The 22584-nt window shown below is 47.5% G+C and overlaps 1 protein-coding gene across 5 annotated transcripts in view; it reads right to left on the bottom strand.

Moving 5' to 3' along the window:
• The window catches only part of LOC115192942 (myelin regulatory factor), a 90451-nt gene that overhangs the window by 18158 nt on the left and 49709 nt on the right, over nt 1–22584 (bottom strand). The window contains exons 5-12 of one of the 5 annotated variants that reach the window (XM_029751903.1): nt 16432–16636; nt 15523–15623; nt 14277–14412; nt 9516–9711; nt 8885–8961; nt 6389–6499; nt 1189–1288; nt 301–501 (exon numbers count right to left, since the gene is read on the bottom strand). In XM_029751903.1, coding sequence (XP_029607763.1) covers nt 301–501; nt 1189–1288; nt 6389–6499; nt 8885–8961; nt 9516–9711; nt 14277–14412; nt 15523–15623; nt 16432–16636 — 1127 coding nt within the window. The remainder of the gene's footprint in view (nt 1–300; nt 502–1188; nt 1289–6388; nt 6500–8884; nt 8962–9515; nt 9712–14276; nt 14413–15522; nt 15624–16431; nt 16637–22584) is intronic. The other 4 variants (XM_029751904.1, XM_029751905.1, XM_029751907.1 and 1 more) reach the window with 4 other exon arrangements.

The following is a 22584-nucleotide window of genomic DNA, read 5'->3' as shown; positions in this document are numbered from 1 at the left end:
ATGGAGCTAGATTACAGACAGGTACATACGGCTAAAGGATGACGATGTATGGTTTCAGGACAATGAACAGAAAACAAGATAGAAAATGTAGTGAATTATTGTAACACAAATTTTAAAAAAAATCTGTCGGGGAATATTTTTTTATTAATATTATGATAAGCATTTTTCATCACTGCACGCAGACAGACAAACAGACAGACAGTCAGAGAAAACACCACACACACAGAGCAGTCTACCATATCTACAGACCCCCCCACCCCCCTCACCCCCACCCCCACCCTCAACCCCCCCCACCCTCACCTCGTGGACGTTCTCTTTAGCCCGTATATCGGAGGGGTGCACCAGTGACCCCATGACCTTCAGGTTGCCGTGAATGACCATGGCCTCGTCTGGCCGGTCGGTGTTGATGCCGACCCGGCCGTGGTGGTACACTGAGTCAGGTAGCTGACCGCGCTGCCACAACACCTCACTGTCACTCTCAAACTGACCTGGGTTAGACGCCTGGAAACCCAGAGAAGGATAGGGACAGACAACACAGAAATATTTAGAGTTGAGGGGAGCTGTAAAAAATATCCTTTGATTTACATTCGTAATAACAGGTCTTTCATTCTTCTTTTGTTTGCAGTACTAGTAATATCCCTATACACTGAGTAGCTTCCGACATTTTTGTTGCTGATCTGCATGGAATGTTTAACAGCCTCAACAAACATATAGATATTTACAGAAGAATTAATCAAGACCGTAACACATGAAGTCAGATAGGTATGAGGGGTTTGGCTCAATTTCATATATTATTTAGGAAGACAGTCAATTCAAATTTTTGAATTGTAAATTTCTGTTTATTTCCTGCGAGGTAAATATTGAGATAGATCAGAAGAGGACGGTCAGACAGACACGGCCAGACTGACAGAGGTTATTGAGATAAATCAGAGAAGGACGGTCAGACAGACACGGCCAGACTGACAGAGGTCATTGAGATAAATCAGAAGAGGACGGTCAGACAGACACGGCCAGACTGACAGAGGTTATTGAGATAAATCAGAGAAGGACGGTCAGACAGACACGGCCAGACTGACAGAGGTTATTGAGATAAATCAGAGAAGGATGGTCAGACAGACACGGCCAGACTGACAGAGGTTATTGAGATAAATCAGAGAAGGACGGTCAGACAGACACGGCCAGACTGACAGAGGTTACCCTGACGATGATCCTCTCGGACACCTGTGCAGCCACCGTGAAGCTCTGACTGTGGGCCTGGGCCTGCAATGCTACCACCAACATGAAGTACCTACAGTATGAAGGTAAACAGGGGTTAATCACCTACAGTATTTAAAAAAAAATGATTTCACCTTTATTTAACCAAGTAGGCAAGTTGAGAACAAGTTCTCATTTACAATCGCGACCTGGCCAAGATAAAGCAAAGCAGTTCGACAACATACAACAACACAGAGTTACACTTGGAGTAAAACAAACCTACAGTCAATAATACAGTAGAAAAATAAGTCTTTATACAATGTGAGCAAATGACGTGAGATAAGGGAGGTAAAGGCAAAAAAAGGCCATGGTGGCAAAGTAAATACAATATAGCAAGTAAAACACTGGAATGGTAGATTTGTAGTGGAAGAAAGTGCAAAGTAGAAATAGAAATAATGGGGTGCAAAGGAGCAAAATAAATAAATAAATAAATACAGTAGGGGAAGTGGTAGTTGTTTGGGCTAAATTATAGATGGGCTATGTGCAGGTGCAGTGATCTGTGAGCTGCTCTGACAGCTGGTGCTTAAAGCTAGTGAGGGAGATAAGTGTTTCCAGTTTCAGAGATTTTTGTAGTTCGTTCCAGTCATTGGCAGCAGAGACGGCCAAAGGAGGAATTGGCATTGGGGGTGACCAGAGAGATATACCTGCTGGAGCGCGTGCTACAGGTGGGTGCTGCTATGGTGACCAGTGAGCTGAGATAAGGGGGGACTTTACCTAGCAGGGTCTTGTAGATGACCTGGAGCCAGTGGGTTTGGCGACGAGTATGAAGCGAGGGCCAGCCAACGAGAGCGTGCAGGTCGCAGTGGTGGGTAGTATATGGGGCTTTGGTGACAAAACGGATGGCACTGTGATAGACTGCATCCAGTTTATTGAGTAGGGTATTGGAGGCTATTTTGTATATGACATCGCCGAAGTCGAGGATCGGTAGGATGGTCAGGTTTACGAGGGTATGTTTGGCAGCATGAGTGAAGGATGCTTTGTTGCGAAATAGGAAGCCAATTCTAGATTTAACTTTGGATTGGAGATGTTTGATGTAAGTCTGGAAGGAGAGCTTACAGTCTAATCAGACACCCAGGTATTTGCAGTTGTCCACATATTCTAAGTCAGAACCATCCAGAGTAGTGATGCTGGACGGGCAGGCAGGTGCAGGCAGCGATCGGTTGAAGAGCATGCATTTAGTTTTACTTGTATTTAAGAGCAGTTGGAGGCCATGGAATGAGAGTTGTATGGCATTGAAGCTCGTCTGGAGGGTTGTTAACACAGAGTCCAAAGAAGGGACAGAAGTATACAAAATGGTGTCGTCTGCGTAGAGGGGGATCAGAGACTCACCAGCAGCAAGAGCGACATCATTGATGTATAGAGAGAAAAGAGTTGGCCCAAGAATTGAACCCTGTGGCACCCCCATAGAGACTACCAGAGGTCCGGACAACAAGCCCTCCGATTTGACACATTGAACTCTATCAGAGAAGTAGTTGGTGAACCAGGCGAGGCAATCATTTGAGAAACCAAGGCTATTGAGTCTGCCGATGAGGATGTGGTGATTGACAGTCGAAAGCCTTGGCCAGGTCAATGAATACGGCAGCACAGTATTGTTTCTTATCGATGGCGGTTACGATATCGTTTAGGACCTTGAGCGTGGCTGAGGTGCACCCATGACCAGCTCTGAAACCAGATTGCATAGCGGAGAGGGTGCGGTGGGATTTGAAATGGTCGGTAATCTGTTTGTTGACTTGGCTTTCGAAGACCTTAGAAAGGCAGGGTAGGATAGATATAGGTCTGTAGCAGTTTGGGTCAAGAGTGTCCCCTCCTTTGAAGAGGGGGATGACAGCAGCTGCTTTCCAATCTTTGGGAATCTCAGACGACACGAAAGAGAGGTTGAACAGGCTAGTAATAGGGGTTGCAACACTTTCGGCAGATAATTTTAGAAAGAAAGGGTCCAGATTGTCTAGCCCGGCTGATTTGTAGGGGTCCAGATTTTGCAGCTCTTTCAGAACATCAGCTAACTGGATTTGGGAGAAGGAGAAATGGGGAAGGCTTGGGCGAGTAGCTGTGGGGGGTGCAGTGCTGTTGACCGCGGTAGGGGTAGCCAGGTGGAAAGCATGGCCAGCCGTAGAAAAATGCTTATTGAAATTCTCAATTATAGTGGATTTATCGGAGGTGACAGAGTTTCCTAGTTTCCTATTAGGTCACCTAACAGCACGAGATCTGAAGATAGATGGGGGGCAATCAGTTCACATATGGTGTCCAGAGCACAGCTGGGGACAGAGGGTGGTCTATAGCAGGCGGCAACGGTGAGAGACTTGTTTTTAGAGAGATGGATTTTTAAAAGTAGAAGTTCAAATTGTTTGGGTACAGACCTGCATAGGGGTGTGGAGTTAAACAGGGGTTAATCACCTACAGTATGGAGGTAAACGGGGGGTTAATCACCTACAGTATGGAGGGTAAACGGGTTAATCACCTACAGTATGGAGGTAAACGGGGGGTTAGTCACCTACAGTATGGAGGTAAACGGGTTAATCACCTACAGTATGGAGGTAAACGGGTTAATCACCTACAGTATGGAGGTAAACGGGGTTAATCACCTACAGTATGGAGGTAAACGGGGTTAATCACCTACAGTATGGAGGGTAAACGGGGTTAATCACCTACAGTATGGAGGTAAACGGGGTTAATCACCTACAGTATGGAGGTAAACGGGTTAATCACCTACAGTATGGAGGTAAACGGGTTAGTCACCTACAGTATGGAGGTTAAACGGGTTAATCACCTACAGTATGGAGGTAAACGGGTTAATCACCTACAGTATGGAGGGTAAACGGGGTTAATCACCTACAGTATGGAGGTAAACGGGTTAATCACCTACAGTATGGAGGGTAAACGGGGTTAATCACCTACAGTATGGGGATAAACGGGGTTAATCACCTACAGTATGGAGGGTAAACGGGGTTAATCACCTACAGTATGGAGGTAAACGGGGTTAATCACCTACAGTATGGAGGTAAACGGGTTAATCACCTACAGTATGGAGGTAAACGGGTTAATCACCTACAGTATGGAGGTAAACGGGTTAATCACCTACAGTATGGAGGGTAAACGGGTTAATCACCTACAGTATGGAGGTAAACGGGGTTAATCACCTACAGTATGGAGGGTAAACGGGTTAATCACCTACAGTATGGAGGTAAACGGGTTAGTCACCTACAGTATGGAGGTTAAACGGGTTAATCACCTACAGTATGGAGGTAAACGGGTTAGTCACCTACAGTATGGAGGTAAACGGGTTAATAACCTACAGTATGGAGGTAAACGGGGTTAATCACCTACAGTATGGAGGTAAACGGGGTTAATCACCTACAGTATGGAGGTAAACGGGGTTAATCACCTACAGTATGGAGGTAAACGGGTTAATCCCCTACAGTATGGAGGTAAACGGGTTAATCACCTACAGTATGGAGGGTAAATGGGTTAATCACCTACAGTATGGAGGTAAACGGGGTTAATCACCTACAGTATGGAGGTAAACGGGGTTATTCACCTACAGTATGGAGGTAAACGGGTTAATCACCTACAGTATGGAGGGTAAACGGGGTTAATCACCTACAGTATGGAGGTAAACGGGGTTAATCACCTACAGTATGGAGGTAAACGGGTTAATCACCTACAGTATGGAGGTAAACGGGTTAATCACCTACAGTATGGAGGTAAACGGGGTTAATCACCTACAGTATGGAGGTAAACGGGGTTTATCACCTACAGTATGGAGGTAAACGGGTTAATCACCTACAGTATGGAGGTTAACGGGGTTAATCACCTACAGTATGGAGGTAAACGGGTTAATCACCTACAGTATGGAGGTAAACGGGGTTAATCACCTACAGTATGGAGGTAAACGGGGTTAATCACCTACAGTATGGAGGTAAACGGGTTAATCCCCTACAGTATGGAGGTTTAAGGGGGGTTAATCCCCTACAGTATGGAGGTTAACGGGGTTAATCACCTACAGTATGGAGGTAAACGGGTTAATCACCTACAGTATGGAGGTAAACGGGTTAATCACCTACAGTATGGAGGGTAAACGGGGTTAATCACCTACAGTATGGAGGTAAACGGGTTAATCACCTACAGTATGGAGGTAAACGGGTTAATCACCTACAGTATGGAGGGTAAACGGGTTAATCACCTACAGTATGGAGGGTAAACGGGTTAATCACCTACAGTATGGAGGGTAAACGGGTTAATCACCTACAGTATGGAGGTAAACGGGTTAATCACCTACAGTATGGAGGTAAACGGGTTAATCACCTACAGTATGGAGGTAAACGGGGTTAATCACCTACAGTATGGAGGTAAACGGGGTTAATCACCTACAGTATGGAGGTAAACGGGGTTAATCACCTACAGTATGGAGGGTAAACGGGTTAATCACCTACAGTATGGAGGTAAACGGGTTAATCACCTACAGTATGGAGGGTAAACGGGGTTAATCACCTACAGTATGGAGGTAAACGGGTTAATCACCTACAGTATGGAGGTAAACGGGGTTAATCACCTACAGTATGGAGGTAAACGGGGTTAATCACCTACAGTATGGAGGTAAACGGGGTTAATCACCTACAGTATGGAGGGTAAACGGGGTTAATCACCTACAGTATGGAGGTAAACGGGTTAATCACCTACAGTATGGAGGTAAACGGGGTTAATCACCTACAGTATGGAGGGTAAACGGGTTAATCACCTACAGTATGGAGGGTAAACGGGTTAATCACCTACAGTATGGAGGGTAAACGGGTTAATCACCTACAGTATGGAGGTAAACGGGGTTAATCACCTACAGTATGGAGGTAAACGGGTTAATCACCTACAGTATGGAGGTAAACGGGGTTAATCACACATTTGTTTTTTATTTATTTCCATTAAAGGTTTTTGACGACCAAGTGAAGTGTACAATCTGGGATTCAAATGGTATGTATCAATATCAGATTGCCCCTGTGACTAGAATGATGATTTGCCTGCATACATCTGGTCTGCTACATGTTGCTAGTTTAGTCCATCTGGTCAGGGTTGTGTGTGTGTGTGTGTGTGTGTGTGTGTGTGTGTGTGTGTGTGTGTGTGTGTGTGTGTGTGAGTACAGAACCTCTGATCAGGGTTGGGTTTGCCTTTCTTCCTCATGTTATTGGCTGTGGTCTCGCTGAAGTGTAGTCGTCCCACTGTTACCTTGGTAACCTGCTCCGGGGGCAGTGTGACCCTGCAAATACAAAAACACACATGTATTATCACATTTCTTTAAGTTTTTACACTGTGACGCAGCAGTAAAGACGCTAATGTAAATTGTAAAGTGTGCCTACAGTCCATTCCTGCCCCCAAAAGGTACCCAGAAGACCCAGACTCACAGTACTGGTATGAAGGGTCTCTACTCACAGTACTGGTATGAAGGGTCTCTCTACTCACAGTACTGGTATGAAGGGTCTCTACTCACAGTCCTGGTATGAAGGGTCTCTACTCACAGTCCTGGTATGAAGGGTCTCTACTCACAGTCCTGGTATGAAGGGTCTCTCTACTCACAGTATTGGTATGAAGGGTCTCTACTCACAGTACTGGTATGAAGGGTCTCTACTCACAGTCCTGGTATGAAGGGTCTCTACTCACAGTCCTGGTATGAAGGGTCTCTACTCACAGTCCTGGTATGAAGGGTCTCTCTACTCACAGTCCTGGTATGAAGGGTCTCTCTACTCACAGTACTGGTATGAAGGGTCTCTCTACTCACAGTACTGGTATGAAGGATCTCTACTCACAGTACTGATATGAAGGGTCTCTACTCACAGTCCTGGTATGAAGGGTCTCTACTCACAGTACTGGTATGAAGGGTCTCTCTACTCACAGTCCTGGTATGAAGGGTCTCTCTACTCACAGTACTGATATGAAGGGTCTCTCTACTCACAGTCCTGGTATGAAGGGTCTCTACTCACAGTACTGATATGAAGGGTCTCTCTACTCACAGTACTGATATGAAGGGTCTCTCTACTCACAGTACTGGTATGAAGGGTCTCTACTCACAGTACTGGTATGAAGGGTCTCTCTACTCACAGTACTGATATGAAGGGTCTCTCTACTCACAGTCCTGGTATGAAGGGTCTCTACTCACAGTACTGATATGAAGGGTCTCTCTACTCACAGTCCTGGTATGAAGGGTCTCTACTCACAGTATTGGTATGAAGGGTCTCTCTACTCACAGTACTGATATGAAGGGTCTCTACTCACAGTCCTGGTATGAAGGATCTCTACTCACAGTACTGGTATGAAGGGTCTCTCTACTCACAGTCCTGGTATGAAGGGTCTCTCTACTCACAGTACTGATATGAAGGGTCTCTCTACTCACAGTCCTGGTATGAAGGGTCTCTACTCACAGTACTGATATGAAGGGTCTCTCTACTCACAATACTGATATGAAGGGTCTCTCTACTCACAGTACTGGTATGAAGGGTCTCTACTCACAGTACTGGTATGAAGGGTCTCTCTACTCACAGTACTGATATGAAGGGTCTCTACTCACAGTACTGGTATGAAGGGTCTCTACTCACAGTACTGATATGAAGGGTCTCTCTACTCACAGTACTGGTATGAAGGGTCTCTCTACTCACAGTACTGGTATGAAGGGTCTCTACTCACAGTACTGGTATGAAGGGTCTCTCTACTCACAGTACTGGTATGAAGGGTCTCTCTACTCACAGTACTGATATGAAGGGTCTCTCTACTCACAGTCCTGGTATGAAGGATCTCTCTACTCACAGTACTGATATGAAGGGTCTCTCTACTCACAGTCCTGGTATGAAGGGTCTCTACTCACAGTACTGATATGAAGGGTCTCTCTACTCACAGTCCTGGTATGAAGGATCTCTCTACTCACAGTACTGATATGAAGGGTCTCTCTACTCACAGTCCTGGTATGAAGGGTCTCTACTCACAGTCCTGGTATGAAGGGTCTCTCTACTCACAGTACTGATATGAAGGGTCTCTACTCACAGTCCTGGTATGAAGGGTCTCTACTCACAGTCCTGGTATGAAGGATCTCTCTACTCACAGTACTGGTATGAAGGGTCTCTACTCACAGTACTGGTATGAAGGGTCTCTCTACTCACAGTACTGGTATGAAGGGTCTCTACTCACAGTACTGGTATGAAGGGTCTCTCTACTCACAGTCCTGGTATGAAGGATCTCTACTCACAGTACTGATATGAAGGGTCTCTCTACTCACAGTACTGGTATGAAGGGTCTCTACTCACAGTACTGGTATGAAGGGTCTCTCTACTCACAGTACTGGTATGAAGGGTCTCTCTACTCACAGTACTGGTTTGAAGGGTCTCTACTCACAGTACTGATATGAAGGGTCTCTACTCACAGTACTGGTTTGAAGGGTCTCTACTCACAGTACTGGTTTGAAGGGTCTCTACTCACAGTACTGGTTTGAAGGGTCTCTCTACTCACAGTACTGGTTTGAAGGGTCTCTCTACTCACAGTACTGGTATGAAGGGTCTCTACTCACAGTACTGGTATGAAGGGTCTCTCTACTCACAGTACTGGTATGAAGGGTCTCTCTACTCACAGTACTGGTATGAAGGGTCTCTCTACTCACAGTACTGGTTTGAAGGGTCTCTTGCTACGGTCTGACTGGGACTGCTCCACGTTAATGGACTGGTTCATTGCTTCCAGCTGGAAAACAGACAGGAGACAGGAAGGAGACAGGAGGGAGACAGGTAAGAGACAGACAGGATGCAGGAAGGAGACAGGAGGGAGACAGGTAAGAGACAGACAGGAGGCAGGAAGGAGACAGGAGGGAGACAGACAGGAGGCAGGAAGGAGACAGACAGGAGACAGGAAGGAGACAGGAAGGAGACAGACAGGAGAAGGGAAGGAAACAGACAGGAGACGGGAGTGAGACAGACAGGAGACAGACGGGAGACAGACGGGAGACAGGAAAGAGACAGACAGGAGATAGGATTATGAGCCAGCCAGGAACAGGTGTTGATGAAAGACCCTGTTCAACTAATTATCTTACTGAGTATCTTCCATTTTACATGCTAGTCATTTAGCAGACTCTTTATCCAGAGAGACTTACAGTTAGTGGATTCATCTGGAGATAGCTAGGTGAGACAACAACATTACCACCACAATTTGGGTCAATTCCATTTTGAAACTTCTTGTATTGACTGAATTGAAATGTTATTGACCCCAACCCTGGTCACCCGTCTCCCCACCTCTCTCACCTTAACCCCGTTGAGTTTGAGATAAAAGCAGTCTATGGGCTGCAGGCCCTCGCTGGTCTTGATGTACTTGGGGTCTCCCAGCATGCCGCAATACACAGTGACCTGGAAGTGGTTCTTTTTCTGACACACGAAGGCGTCGTCTGCCAGGGAGAAGTTGAAGCCCTTGTCAGCATCTACGCGGTAGGTGGGCATAGGGCTGGAGAGAGTAAGAGGTGGATGGAGAGGGAGTCAAAGTCAAGTTGTTTCAGTAGGCTCCTATGGGTCACATACACTGAGTGTACAAAACAATAGGAACACCTTTCAATGACATAGACCAGTGTTTCCCAACCCTGGTCCTCCAGTACCCCCCGACAGCCCAACCCTGGTCCTCCAGTACCCCCCAACAGCCCAACCCTGGTCCTCCAGTATCCCCCAACAGCCCAACCCTGGTCCTCCAGTATCCCCCAACAGCCCAACCCTGGTCCTCCAGTCCTCCAGTACCCCCCAACAGCCCAACCCTGGTCCTCCAGTCCTCCAGTATCCCCCAACAGCCCAACCCTGGTCCTCCAGTCCTCCAGTACCCCCCAACAGCCCAACCCTGGTCCTCCAGTACCCCCCAACAGCCCAACCCTGGTCCTCCAGTACCCCCAACAGCCCAACCCTGGTCCTCCAGTCCTCCAGTCCTCCAGTACCCCCAACAGCCCAACCCTGGTCCTCCAGTCCTCCAGTATCCCCCAACAGCCCAGCCCTGGTCCTCCAGTACCCCCAACAGCCCAACCCTGGTCCTCCAGTCCTCCAGTACCCCCCAACAGCCCAACCCTGGTCCTCCAGTACCCCCCAACAGCCCAACCCTGGTCCTCCAGTACCCCCCAACAGCCCAACCCTGGTCCTCCAGTCCTCCAGTCCTCCAGTACCCCCAACAGCCCAACTCTGGTCCTCAAGTTGAATCAGGTGTGCTTCTCCAGGGTTACAATAAACATGTGTACTTTTGGGGGTACTGGAGTTCCAGGGTTGGGAAACACTGGCATAGACTGACCAGGTGAATCCAGGTGAAAGCTATGATCCCTTATTGATGTCACCTGTTAAATCCACTTCAATCAGTGTAGCTGAAGGGGAGGAGACAGGTTAAATAAAGATTTTTAAGCCTTGAGACCATTGAGACATGGATTGTGTATGTGCCATGCAGAGGGTGAATGGGCAAAACAAAATATTTAAGTGCCTTTGAACAGTATGATAGTAGGTTCCAGGAGCACCTGTTTGTGTCAAGAATTGCAACGCTGCTGGGTTTTTCACGCTCAACAGTTTCCTGTGAGTATCAAGAATGGTCCACCACCTAAAGAACATCCAGCCAACTTGACACAACTGTGGGAAGCATTGGAGTCAACATGGGCCAGCATCCCTGTGGAACGGCTTTCGACACCTTGTAGAGTCCCATGCCCCGACAAATTGAGGCTGTTCTTACCTCAGTCACAAGTCATCCAATGTTATGGACAAACAAATCCCAAATGAACAACATTAACCAAAGTGTTAACAGGCTAAAGGGCTCTGCATGGTCAATCCGGCATCTGCAGTGACCGTACAACATTCGTTTACTGTGACGCAGCCTCTGCAAGAGTCTTTCATACTTCTTGCACTTCCGCCGAGCAGAGCTGTTGTGAAGAAAGTTGTCAAGGAAGTGAGTTTTTGTGTTCATACAGGACCTCTTCGCCCCCAACCTACCGTGAACCAATCATGTCAATGCGGAGCTATACGGAACCCACCGCATTGTCAAGAAATTTGGGAGGCTCACGGCGATGTGGTACGGAGCTCGATTGGGCCTCCGCAAGGTGTCACACCCTCCATACAGTGCATCCGGATCGCATTCCCGAACAAGCATAAATTGGCTTTTATTCCAGTGTCCCCATCCAACACAAAATAAATGTAATTCTACTCGTAAACACTAGGTGGAGACTGTGCCACTGTCATGAGGAAGACCCTCCACAGACCCCACCATGGTTTATGAGGACAAAGCGTATTCCTAATCTTAACACTATAACATATATTTCATCCAGATAATGATGTCGTAAATGTGAGTGTATCAGCTACGATGAGCCACCTGTTGATGACGATAACAAAATGGTACGCACTACCCACCCCTTATCCCTCAACTTCGGACTTCCCAGTTCGACATAGCAATGTGCACAAGTAGGTGATTGCACATTTATCCTCCAACCCCCCACCCCTCCACTCCCCTCCTCATCCCTCATTCTCCCCTCTCCTCCACCCCCCTCCCCTCATTCTCCACTCTCCTCCCCTCTCCTCCACCCCCTCCCCTCATTCTCTACCCCCCCACCCCCCTCTCCTCCCCTCTCCTCCACCCCCCTCCCCTCTCCTCTCCTCCACCTCCTCCACCCCCTCTCCTCCACCCCCCTCCCCTCTCCTCTCCTCCACCTCCTCCACCCCCTCTCCTCCACCCCCTCCCCTCATTCTCTACCCCCCTCTCCTCCCCTCTCCTCCACCCCCCTCCCCTCCCCTCTCCTCCCCTCCCCTCTCCTCCACCCCCCTCCCCTCATTCTCTACCCCCCACTCCCCTCTCCTCTCCTCTCCTCTCCTCCACCCCCCTCCACCCCCCTCCCCTCCCCTCTCCTCCACCCCGTCCCCTCATTCTCTCCTCTCCTCCCCTCATACTCTTTCTTGACCGAAACCCTGCTCTTACTCACTCCCCCGCATCGCTCACCTCCAAGGAATTTCTAGAACCCTACATTAGTTTTTTTTGTTCCTTCTCTTTTCTCTCTAGATCATTTTAACCCTCCCTCTCCCTCCCTCCCTCCCTCCCTCCCTCCCTCCCTCCCTCCCTCCCTCTCTCTCTCACTCCCTCCCTCCCTCCCTCCCTCCCTCCCTCCCTCCCTCTCTCTCTCCCTCCCTCCCTCCCTCCCTCTCTCTCTCCCTCCCTCCCTCCCTCCCTCCCGGGACCCGAGTACACATCTCTCTTCTCTCTCTCTCTTCTCTCTCTCTCTCTCTCTCTCTCTCTCTCTCTCTCTCTCTCTCTCTCTCTCTCTCTTTATCACTCTCTTTAATTTTCTCTATCTCTATTGTATACATTTAATCTTTGTCACTATCCTCTATAACAGAAACAACATTATCCTCTATAACAGAAACAACACTATCCTCTATAACAGAAACAACACCATTCTCTATAACAGAAACAACACTATCCTCTACAACAGAAACAACACTATCCTCTATAACAGAAACAACACTATCCTCTATAACAGAAACAACACTATCCTCCATAACAGAAACAACACTATCCTCTATAGGAGAAACAACACTATCCTCTATAGCAGAAACAACACTATCCTCTAACAGAAACAACACTATCCTCTAACAGAAACAACACTATCCTCTAACAGAAACAACACTATCCTCTAACAGAAACAACACTATCCTCTATAACAGAAACACTATCCTCCATAACAGAAACAACACTATCCTCTATAGGAGAAACAACACTATCCTCTCTAACAGAAACAACATTATCCTCTATAACAGAAACAACACCATCCTCTATAACAGAAACAACACCATCCTCTATAACAGAAACAACACTATCCTCCATAACAGAAACAACACTATCCTCTATAACAGAAACAACACTATCCTCTATAACAGAAACAACACTATTCTCTATAGCAGAAACAACACTATCCTCTATAGCAGAAACAACACTATCCTCTAACAGAAACAACATTATCCTCTATAGCAGAAACAACACCATCCTCTATAACAGAAACAACACCATCCTCTATAACATAAACAATACTATCCTCTAACAGAAACAACACTGTCCTCTATAACAGAAACACTATCCTCTATAACAGAAACAACACCATCCTCTATAGCAGAAACAACACTATCCTCTATAACAGAAACAACACCATCCTCTATAACAGAAACAACACTATCCTCTAACAGAAACAACAATATTCTCTATAACAGAAACAACACCATCCTCTATAGCAGAAACAACACTATCCTCTATAGCAGAAACAATACTATCCTCTATAGGAGAAACAACACTATCCTCTAACAGAAACAACACTATCCTCTATAGCAGAAACAACACTATCCTCTAACAGAAACAACACTATCCTCTATAACAGAAACAACACATCCTCTATAACAGAAACAACACCATCCTCTATAACAGAAACAACACCATCCTCTATAATAGAAACAACACTATCCTCTATAACAGAAACAACACTATCCTCTATAGCAGAAACAACACTATCCTCTATAGCAGAAACAACACTATCCTCTATAACAGAAACAACACTATCCTCTATAACAGAAACAACACTATCCTCTATAGCAGAAACAACACTATCCTCTATAGCAGAAACAACACTATCCTCTATAATAGAAACAACACCATCCTCTATAACAGAAACAACACTATCCTCTATAACAGAAACAACACCATCCTCTATAACAGAAACAACACTATCCTCTATAGCAGAAACAACACTATTCTCTATAACAGAAACAACACTATCCTCTATAGCAGAAACAACACCATCCTCTATAACAGAAACAACACTGTCCTCTATAACAGAAACAACACTATCCTCTATAGCAGAAACAACACTATTCTCTATAACAGAAACAACACTATCCTCTATAGCAGAAACAACACTATCCTCTATAACAGAAACAACACCATCCTCTATAACAGAAACAACACTACCCTCTATAACAGTCATTTCAGTTGATAGAGGGTAGTGATTGAGAAACACTCACAGTTCTTTGCAGTTGACGTCGTACAGCGGCGTCCACTTGTTCTGCTGGTGCGGCTGCCACTTTATACACTGGTAGTTAGGGTCCAGGTAGGAGTTATCTGCATCCGCCATCAAACCTGGGCCAGAAACAATGTCTACTGCGTAAGGGGGAAACACAAGATTACATTTTAATCTACACATTTTTATGCCTTTTCTGTAAATTTCCCAAATTCCCAGGTTTTCCAGAAATCCAGGGTTGGATCCTCCAGCTAGTATTTCTGGAAAACCTGATCATTTTGGTAAATGGTAATGGGTATGACCGGATAAAAGAATGAGGTAATGGAGAAATAGAGAGAAGGAAAGAGAAAGAAAGAAAGAGAGACAGAGAAGAGAGAGAAGAGAGATACAGGCAGAGAGGGTGAGAGAGAGATACAGACAGAGGGAGAGAGAGAGAGAGAGATACAGACAGAGAGGGTGAGAGAGATACAGACAGAGAGGGAGAGAGAGAGACAGAGAGGGAGACAGAGAGATACAGACAGAGAGGGAGAGAGAGAGATACAGACAGAGAGAGAGAGATACAGACAGAGAGGGAGAGAGAGAGATACAGACAGAGAGGGAGAGAGAGAGATACAGACAGAGAGGGAGAGAGAGAGATACAGACAGAGAGAGAGAGATACAGACAGAGAGGGAGAGAGAGAGATACAGAAAGAAAGAGAGAGATACAGACAGAGAGGGAGAGAGAGATACAGACAGAGAGGGAGAGAGAGAGATACACAGAGAGGGAGAGAGAGATACAGACACAGAGAGAGAGAGATACAGACAGAGAGGGAGAGAAGAGAGATACAGACAGAGAGAGAGAGATACAGACAGAGAGGGAGAGAGAGAGATACAGACAGAGAGGGAGAGAGAGAAAATGGCCACAAGGGCAACCAGAGAACCCCATGTTTATGTTTATTTATTTTCCATTTTGTACTTTAACTAATTGCACATAATGAAATTTGAAATGTCTTTATTCTTTTGGAACTTTTGTGAGTGTAATGTTTACTGGTCATTTTTATTGTTTATTTCACTTTTGATTATTATCTACTTCACTTGCTTTGGCAAATGTAAACATATGTTTCCCATGCCAATAAAACCCTTGAATTTAAATGTAATTGAATTGAGAGGGAGAGAATGAACAGAGAGAGAGCGAGAGGGAGAGAAGAGAGATAGAGACACAGAGAGAGAGAGAGAGAGAGAGAGAGACAGACAAAGATATGCCTGCCTACCTGGCTCTTGTTTGATGATACCTGTGAGGATCTGAGAGTTGAGGGTGCTGTTTGGAGAGTCAGAGGGTTTTCTCTTCTTTGTCTGGTGGACTGGTATCCCACTGTAAACACACACACACACACACACACACACACACACACACACACACACACACACACACACACACACACACACACACACACACACACACACACACACACACAATGAAAACACACACAATGAAAACACACAAACAAATGTAGGGAAATAAAACATTTCCATTGAGATATTGATTGATCCGCTATAACATATTATGTGATTTGTTATCTGTCTTTCTCTCCCTCTCTAACCTTTCCTTCTCCTTTCCTCCCTTCCTCTGCCCTCCCTTCCTCCCTCCCTCTGCCCTCCCCCTATTTCCTCCCTCCCTCTGCCCTTCCTTCTTCCCTCTCTCCTCCCTCCCTCCTCCCCCTCCCTCCCTCCTCCCTCTACACTCCCTCCTCCCTCCCCCTCCCTCCCTCCTCCCTCTACACTCCCTCCCTCCTCCCTCTTCACTCCCTCCTCCCTCCCTCCTCTCTCTACACTCCCTCCTCTCTCCCTCCCCCTCCCTCCCTCCTCCCTCTACACTCCCTCCTCCCTCTACACTCCCTCCTCCCTCCCTCCTCCCTCTACACTCCCTCCCTCTACACTCCCTCCCTCGTCCACTCCTGGCCCAGCTGTGTGCTGCAGTTCCTGGTGACACCCCTCTCCTCCCTTATCAAACATCTTTCTCTCCTCCCTCTTCTCTCTCTCTTACCACCCTTCCATCCCTCTCTCATCCATCTCTCCCTCCCTCTCTCCTACACCCATCACTCACACCTGGCCCTGCTGTGTGTACTGCAGTAGTAAGTGATTGGCTGATTGATTGATTGATTGGTTGATCGATCACTCACTCCTGCTGTTGAAGAAGTTGATGCATCAGCAGGTCCTGTCCACTCCCACTGGAGGCGGGGCCAACAGGGTACTGTGAGATCATTGGCTCGGGCTTCAGGTACATGTCCCGGTGCATGTTGGGATAGCCGTGGCCGTGTGGGGGTAGAGGTGGCGGGGTCATGTGACACATGTTCTCTGGTGTCATGGTCCTCAGCATGTGAGTGTCTGGAAGACAGGGAGGAAGACAGGAATGAAGACAGGAAGGAAGACAGGGAGGAAGACAGGCAAGAAGAGAGGGAGGAAGACAGGGAGGAAGACAGGTAGGAAGACAGGGAGGAAGACAGGGAGGAAGACAGGGAGGAAGACAGGCAAGAAGAGAGGGAGGAAGACAGGGAGGAAGACAGGGATGAAGACAGGAAGGAAGACAGGGAAGAAGACAGGGAGGAAGACAGGGAGGAAGACAGGGAGGAAGACAGGCAAGAAGAGAGGGAGGAAGACAGGAAGGAAGACAGGGAGGAAGACAGGGAGGAAGACAGGGAGGAAGACAGGAAGGAAGACAGGGAGGAAGACAGGAAGGAAGACAGGGAGGAAGACAGGAAGGAAGACAGGGAGGAAGACAGGGAGGAAGACAGGCAAGAAGAGAGGGAGGAAGACAGGAAGGAAGACAGGGAGGAAGACAGGGAGGAAGACAGGGAGGAAGACAGGAAGGAAGACAGGGAGGAAGACAGGGAGGAAGACAGGGAGGAAGACAGGGAAGAAGACAGGGAGGAAGACAGGGAGGAAGACAGGGAGGAAGACAGGGAAGAAGACAGGGAGGAAGACAGGGAGGAAGACAGGGAGGAAGACAGGGAGGAAGACAGGGAGGAAGACAGGAAGGAAGACAGGGAGGAAGACAGGAAGGAAGACAGGGAGGAAGACAGGAAGGAAGACAGGGAGGAAGACAGGGAGGAAGACAGGCAAGAAGAGAGGGAGGAAGACAGGAAGGAAGACAGGGAGGAAGACAGGGAGGAAGACAGGGAGGAAGACAGGGAGGAAGACAGGGAGGAAGACAGGGAGGAAGACAGGGAGGAAGACAGGGAGGAAGACAGGGAGGAAGACAGGGAGGAAGACAGGCAAGAAGAGAGGGAGGAAGACAGGAAGGAAGACAGGGAGGAAGACAGGGAGGAGACAGGAAGGAAGACAGGGAGGAAGACAGGAAGGAAGACAGGGAGGAAGACAGGAAGGAAGACAGGAGGAAGACAGGAGGAAGACAGGAGGAAGACAGGGAGGAAGACAGGCAAGAAGAGAGGAGGAAGACAGGGAGGAAGACAGGGAGGAAGACAGGGAGGAAGACAGGAGGAAGACAGGAGGAGACAGGGAGGAAGACAGGAGGAAGACAGGGAGGAAGACAGGAAGGAAGACAGGGAGGAAGACAGGGAGGAAGACAGGGAGGAAGACAGGAAGGAAGACAGGGAGGAAGACAGGGAGGAAGACAGGCAAGAAGAGAGGGAGGAAGACAGGAAGGAAGACAGGGAGGAAGACAGGGAGGAAGACAGGGAGGAAGACAGGGAGGAAGACAGGGAGGAAGACAGGGAGGAAGACAGGGAGGAAGACAGGGAGGAAGACAGGGAGGAAGACAGGCAAGAAGAGAGGGAGGAAGACAGGAAGGAAGACAGGGAGGAAGACAGGGAGGAAGACAGGAAGGAAGACAGGGAGGAAGACAGGAAGGAAGACAGGGAGGAAGACAGGAAGGAAGACAGGGAGGAAGACAGGGAGGAAGACAGGCAAGAAGAGAGGGAGGAAGACAGGGAGGAAGACAGGGAGGAAGACAGGGAGGAAGACAGGAAGGAAGACAGGGAGGAAGACAGGGAGGAAGACAGGGAGGAAGACAGGAAGGAAGACAGGGAGGAAGACAGGAAGGAAGACAGGGAGGAAGACAGGAAGGAAGACAGGGAGGAAGACAGGGAGGAAGACAGGCAAGAAGAGAGGGAGGAAGACAGGGAGGAAGACAGGGAGGAAGACAGGGAGGAAGACAGGGAGGAAGACAGGGAGGAAGACAGGGAGGAAGACAGGGAGGAAGACAGGCAAGAAGAGAGGGAGGAAGACAGGAAGGAAGACAGGGAGGAAGACAGGGAGGAAGACAGGAAGGAAGACAGGGAGGAAGACAGGAAGGAAGACAGGGAGGAAGACAGGAAGGAAGACAGGGAGGAAGACAGGGAGGAAGACAGGGAGGAAGACAGGGAGGAAGACAGGGAGGAAGACAGGAAGGAAGACAGGGAGGAAGACAGGAAGGAAGACAGGGAGGAAGACAGGAAGGAAGACAGGGAGGAAGACAGGGAGGAAGACAGGCAAGAAGAGAGGGAGGAAGACAGGAAGGAAGACAGGGAGGAAGACAGGGAGGAAGACAGGGAGGAAGACAGGGAGGAAGACAGGGAGGAAGACAGGGAGGAAGACAGGGAGGAAGACAGGGAGGAAGACAGGGAGGAAGACAGGGAGGAAGACAGGCAAGAAGAGAGGGAGGAAGACAGGAAGGAAGACAGGGAGGAAGACAGGGAGGAAGACAGGAAGGAAGACAGGGAGGAAGACAGGAAGGAAGACAGGGAGGAAGACAGGAAGGAAGACAGGGAGGAAGACAGGGAGGAAGACAGGCAAGAAGAGAGGGAGGAAGACAGGGAGGAAGACAGGGAGGAAGACAGGGAGGAAGACAGGAAGGAAGACAGGGAGGAAGACAGGGAGGAAGACAGGGAGGAAGACAGGAAGGAAGACAGGGAGGAAGACAGGAAGGAAGACAGGGAGGAAGACAGGAAGGAAGACAGGGAGGAAGACAGGGAGGAAGACAGGCAAGAAGAGAGGGAGGAAGACAGGGAGGAAGACAGGGAGGAAGACAGGGAGGAAGACAGGGAGGAAGACAGGGAGGAAGACAGGGAGGAAGACAGGGAGGAAGACAGGCAAGAAGAGAGGGAGGAAGACAGGAAGGAAGACAGGGAGGAAGACAGGGAGGAAGACAGGGAGGAAGACAGGGAGGAAGACAGGCAAGAAGAGAGGGAGGAAGACAGGAAGGAAGACAGGGAGGAAGACAGGGAGGAAGACAGGAAGGAAGACAGGGAGGAAGACAGGGAGGAAGACAGGGAGGAAGACAGGGAAGAAGAGAGGGAGGAAGACAGGGAGGAAGACAGGGAGGAAGACAGGGAAGAAGACAGGGAGGAAGACAGGAAGGAAGACAGGAAGGAAGACACAAAGGAACATGTTTAGGTGTTTAATCGGTTCCATTGTAATTTCAGTTTTACATGTTTCAAGGTCTGTTCTGACAATAGCTTGGAATATAACATGTCCTGATAAAAGGCCCAGATACACTGAAGGCTGACTAGGGTTCCTAGTTTGGTGTATTTCGTTTTTTTTTATCATCGGTGGCCCAGGTTGAAAAACAATATTTTTGCCAGCAAACTTTGACCTCTGATGACACAGAGTGTGTGTGTTATATTTGCTGTGAGTGTGAAGCTTCCCATCTGGTCAACCATCAAATCTGGTCAACCTTCCCATCTGGTCAACCTTCCCATCTGGTCAACCTTCCCATCTGGTCAACCTTCTCATCTGGTCAACCATCAAATCTGGTCAACCTTCCCATCTGGTCAACATTCCCATCTGGTCAACCATCAAATCTGGTCAACCTTCCCATCTGGTCAACCATCAAATCTGGTCAACCTTCCCATCTGGTCAACCTTCTCATCTGGTCAACCTTCAAATCTGGTCAACCATCAAATCTGGTCAACCTTTCCATCTGGTCAACCTTCCCATCTGGTCAACCTTCCCATCTGGTCAACCTTCAAATCTGGTCAACCATCAAATCTGGTCAACCTTCCCATCTGGTCAACCTTCCCATCTGGTCAACCATCAAATCTGGTCAACCTTCCCATCTGGTCAACCTTCCCATCTGGTCAACCATCAAATCTGGTCAACCTTCCCATCTGGTCAACCTTCCCATCTGGTCAACCTTCCCATCTGGTCAACCTTCCCATCTGGTCAACCTTCCCATCTGGTCAACCTTCCCATCTGGTCAACCTTTCCATCTGGTCAACCTTCAAATCTGGTCAACCTTCAAATCTGGTCAACCTTCAAATCTGGTCAACCTTCCCATCTGGTCAACCTTCCCGTCTGGTCAACCTTCCCATCTGGTCAACCTTCAAATCTGGTCAACCTTCAAATCTGGTCAACCTTCCCATCTGGTCAACCTTCCCATCTGGTCAACCATCAAATCTGGTCAACCATCAAATCTGGTCAACCTTCCCATCTAGTCAACCTTCCCGTCTGGTCAACCTTACCGTCACTAACATCTATATCCAAAACTGTAATATTATATTTCATTCCTCATCTAGTGTGTAATCAGTCCAGGTTCCCTCCACCTTAGGCTAATGGTACTTTCCATTGTTCCTTCCTGGAGCTCAGCCAATCAGATAAGACCTGCCCACACCTTCTCACCCCATGGGAAAGACCAACACAGGGGGACGTGAGAACATTGTGTTGACATAAGTAGGCTACATTGTGAGTTTGTATAGCCATCTACAACTTGTGTTGGAATTCAGAAAGATACCTAGAATTTCAGTGAGAAATGTATTGAAATATACTCAATGAAATCCAGCTATTATGATACCGTTTCACAGTTCCATCAGGTATTTAAGATAGCAGATTTTAGAATCTAGATTCCATATCAAACATGATATTCCACAGAGCGAAAAAAAAAAACCATTTCATCTATTTAAGTTCTATGATCAAATTTCATCTCCAGATAAATTGGATAAAGTTTAAATCAATAAATGACACAGGAGATTTCTCTGTAAAGAATGTATTGATTTACACAAACTTATTAACCAAATTTTGTCCAACTCTTGTTCCTCCATTCAAATGACCAGAAGAGATCAGTAAGATCTATTGATCTGAACAGAGACACAGCAGAGAGAGAGACGGACGGACCATATGAGTCTACAACACACTACTACTTTACCTGTGGAGAGACACCTAACTATACTGCACAACTATGCACTGTCCCAAATGACAACATATTCTCTATATAGTGCACTAATTTTAAACAGAGCCCTATGATCCCCAGTGGCCCTGTTCAAATGTAGTGCACTATATAGGGAATAGGGTGCCATTTGGGACAGTACCTCTGCCTGTAAGTATATACCGCACACCTACCTGTGTAGGGATACTGTATCATCAGTCTATCTCTCCGGCTCCACTCCTTGTTTTACCACTGATCTGACACATCGTAGTCCTCCACTGAGCTGAGTCTAGAGTCACCAAACACTTCCTGACTAACTAACTCCCTGTCTGACTGAGTCTAGAGTCACCAACCACTTCCTGACTAACTAACTCCCTGTCTGACTGAGTCACCAACCACTTCCTGACTAACTAACTCCCTGTCTGACTGAGTCTAGAGTCACCAACCACTTCCTGACTAACTAACTCCCTGTCTGACTGAGTCTAGAGTCACCAAACACTTCCTGACTAACTACCTCCCTGTCTGACTGAGTCTAGAGTCACCAACCACTTCCTGACTAACTACCTCCCTGTCTGACTGAGTCTAGAGTCACCAAACACTTCCTGACTAACTACCTCCCTGTCTGACTGAGTCTAGAGTCACCAACCACTTCCTGACTAACTAACTCCCTGTCTGACTGAGTCTAGAGTCACCAACCACTTCCTGACTAACTAACTCCCTTTCTGACTGAGTCTAGAGTCACCAACCACTTCCTGACTAACTAACTCCCTTTCTGACTGAGTCTAGAGTCACCAACCACTTCCTGACTAACTAAATCCCTGTCTGACTGAGTCACCAACCACTTCCTGACTAACTAACTCCCTGTCTGACTGAGTCTAGAGTCACCAACCACTTCCTGACTAACTAACTCCCTGTCTGACTGAGTTTAGAGTCACCAACCACTTCCTGACTAACTAACTCCCTGTCTGACTGAGTCTAGAGTCACCAAACACTTCCTGACTAACTAACTCCCTGTCTGACTGAGTTTAGAGTCACCAACCACTTCCTGACTAACTACCTCCCTGTCTGACTGAGTCTAGAGTCACCAACCACTTCCTGATTAACTACCTCCCTGTATGACTGAGTGTAGAGTCACCAATCACTTCCTGACTAACTACCTCCCTGTCTGACTGAGTCACCAACCACTTCCTGACTA

Source organism: Salmo trutta, chromosome 4 (genome assembly GCF_901001165.1).
Source record: "Salmo trutta chromosome 4, fSalTru1.1, whole genome shotgun sequence".
Lineage (NCBI taxonomy): Eukaryota > Metazoa > Chordata > Actinopteri > Salmoniformes > Salmonidae > Salmo > Salmo trutta.
Note: the sequence above shows the minus strand (reverse complement) of the source record. Positions and strands in the feature narration are given on the sequence as shown.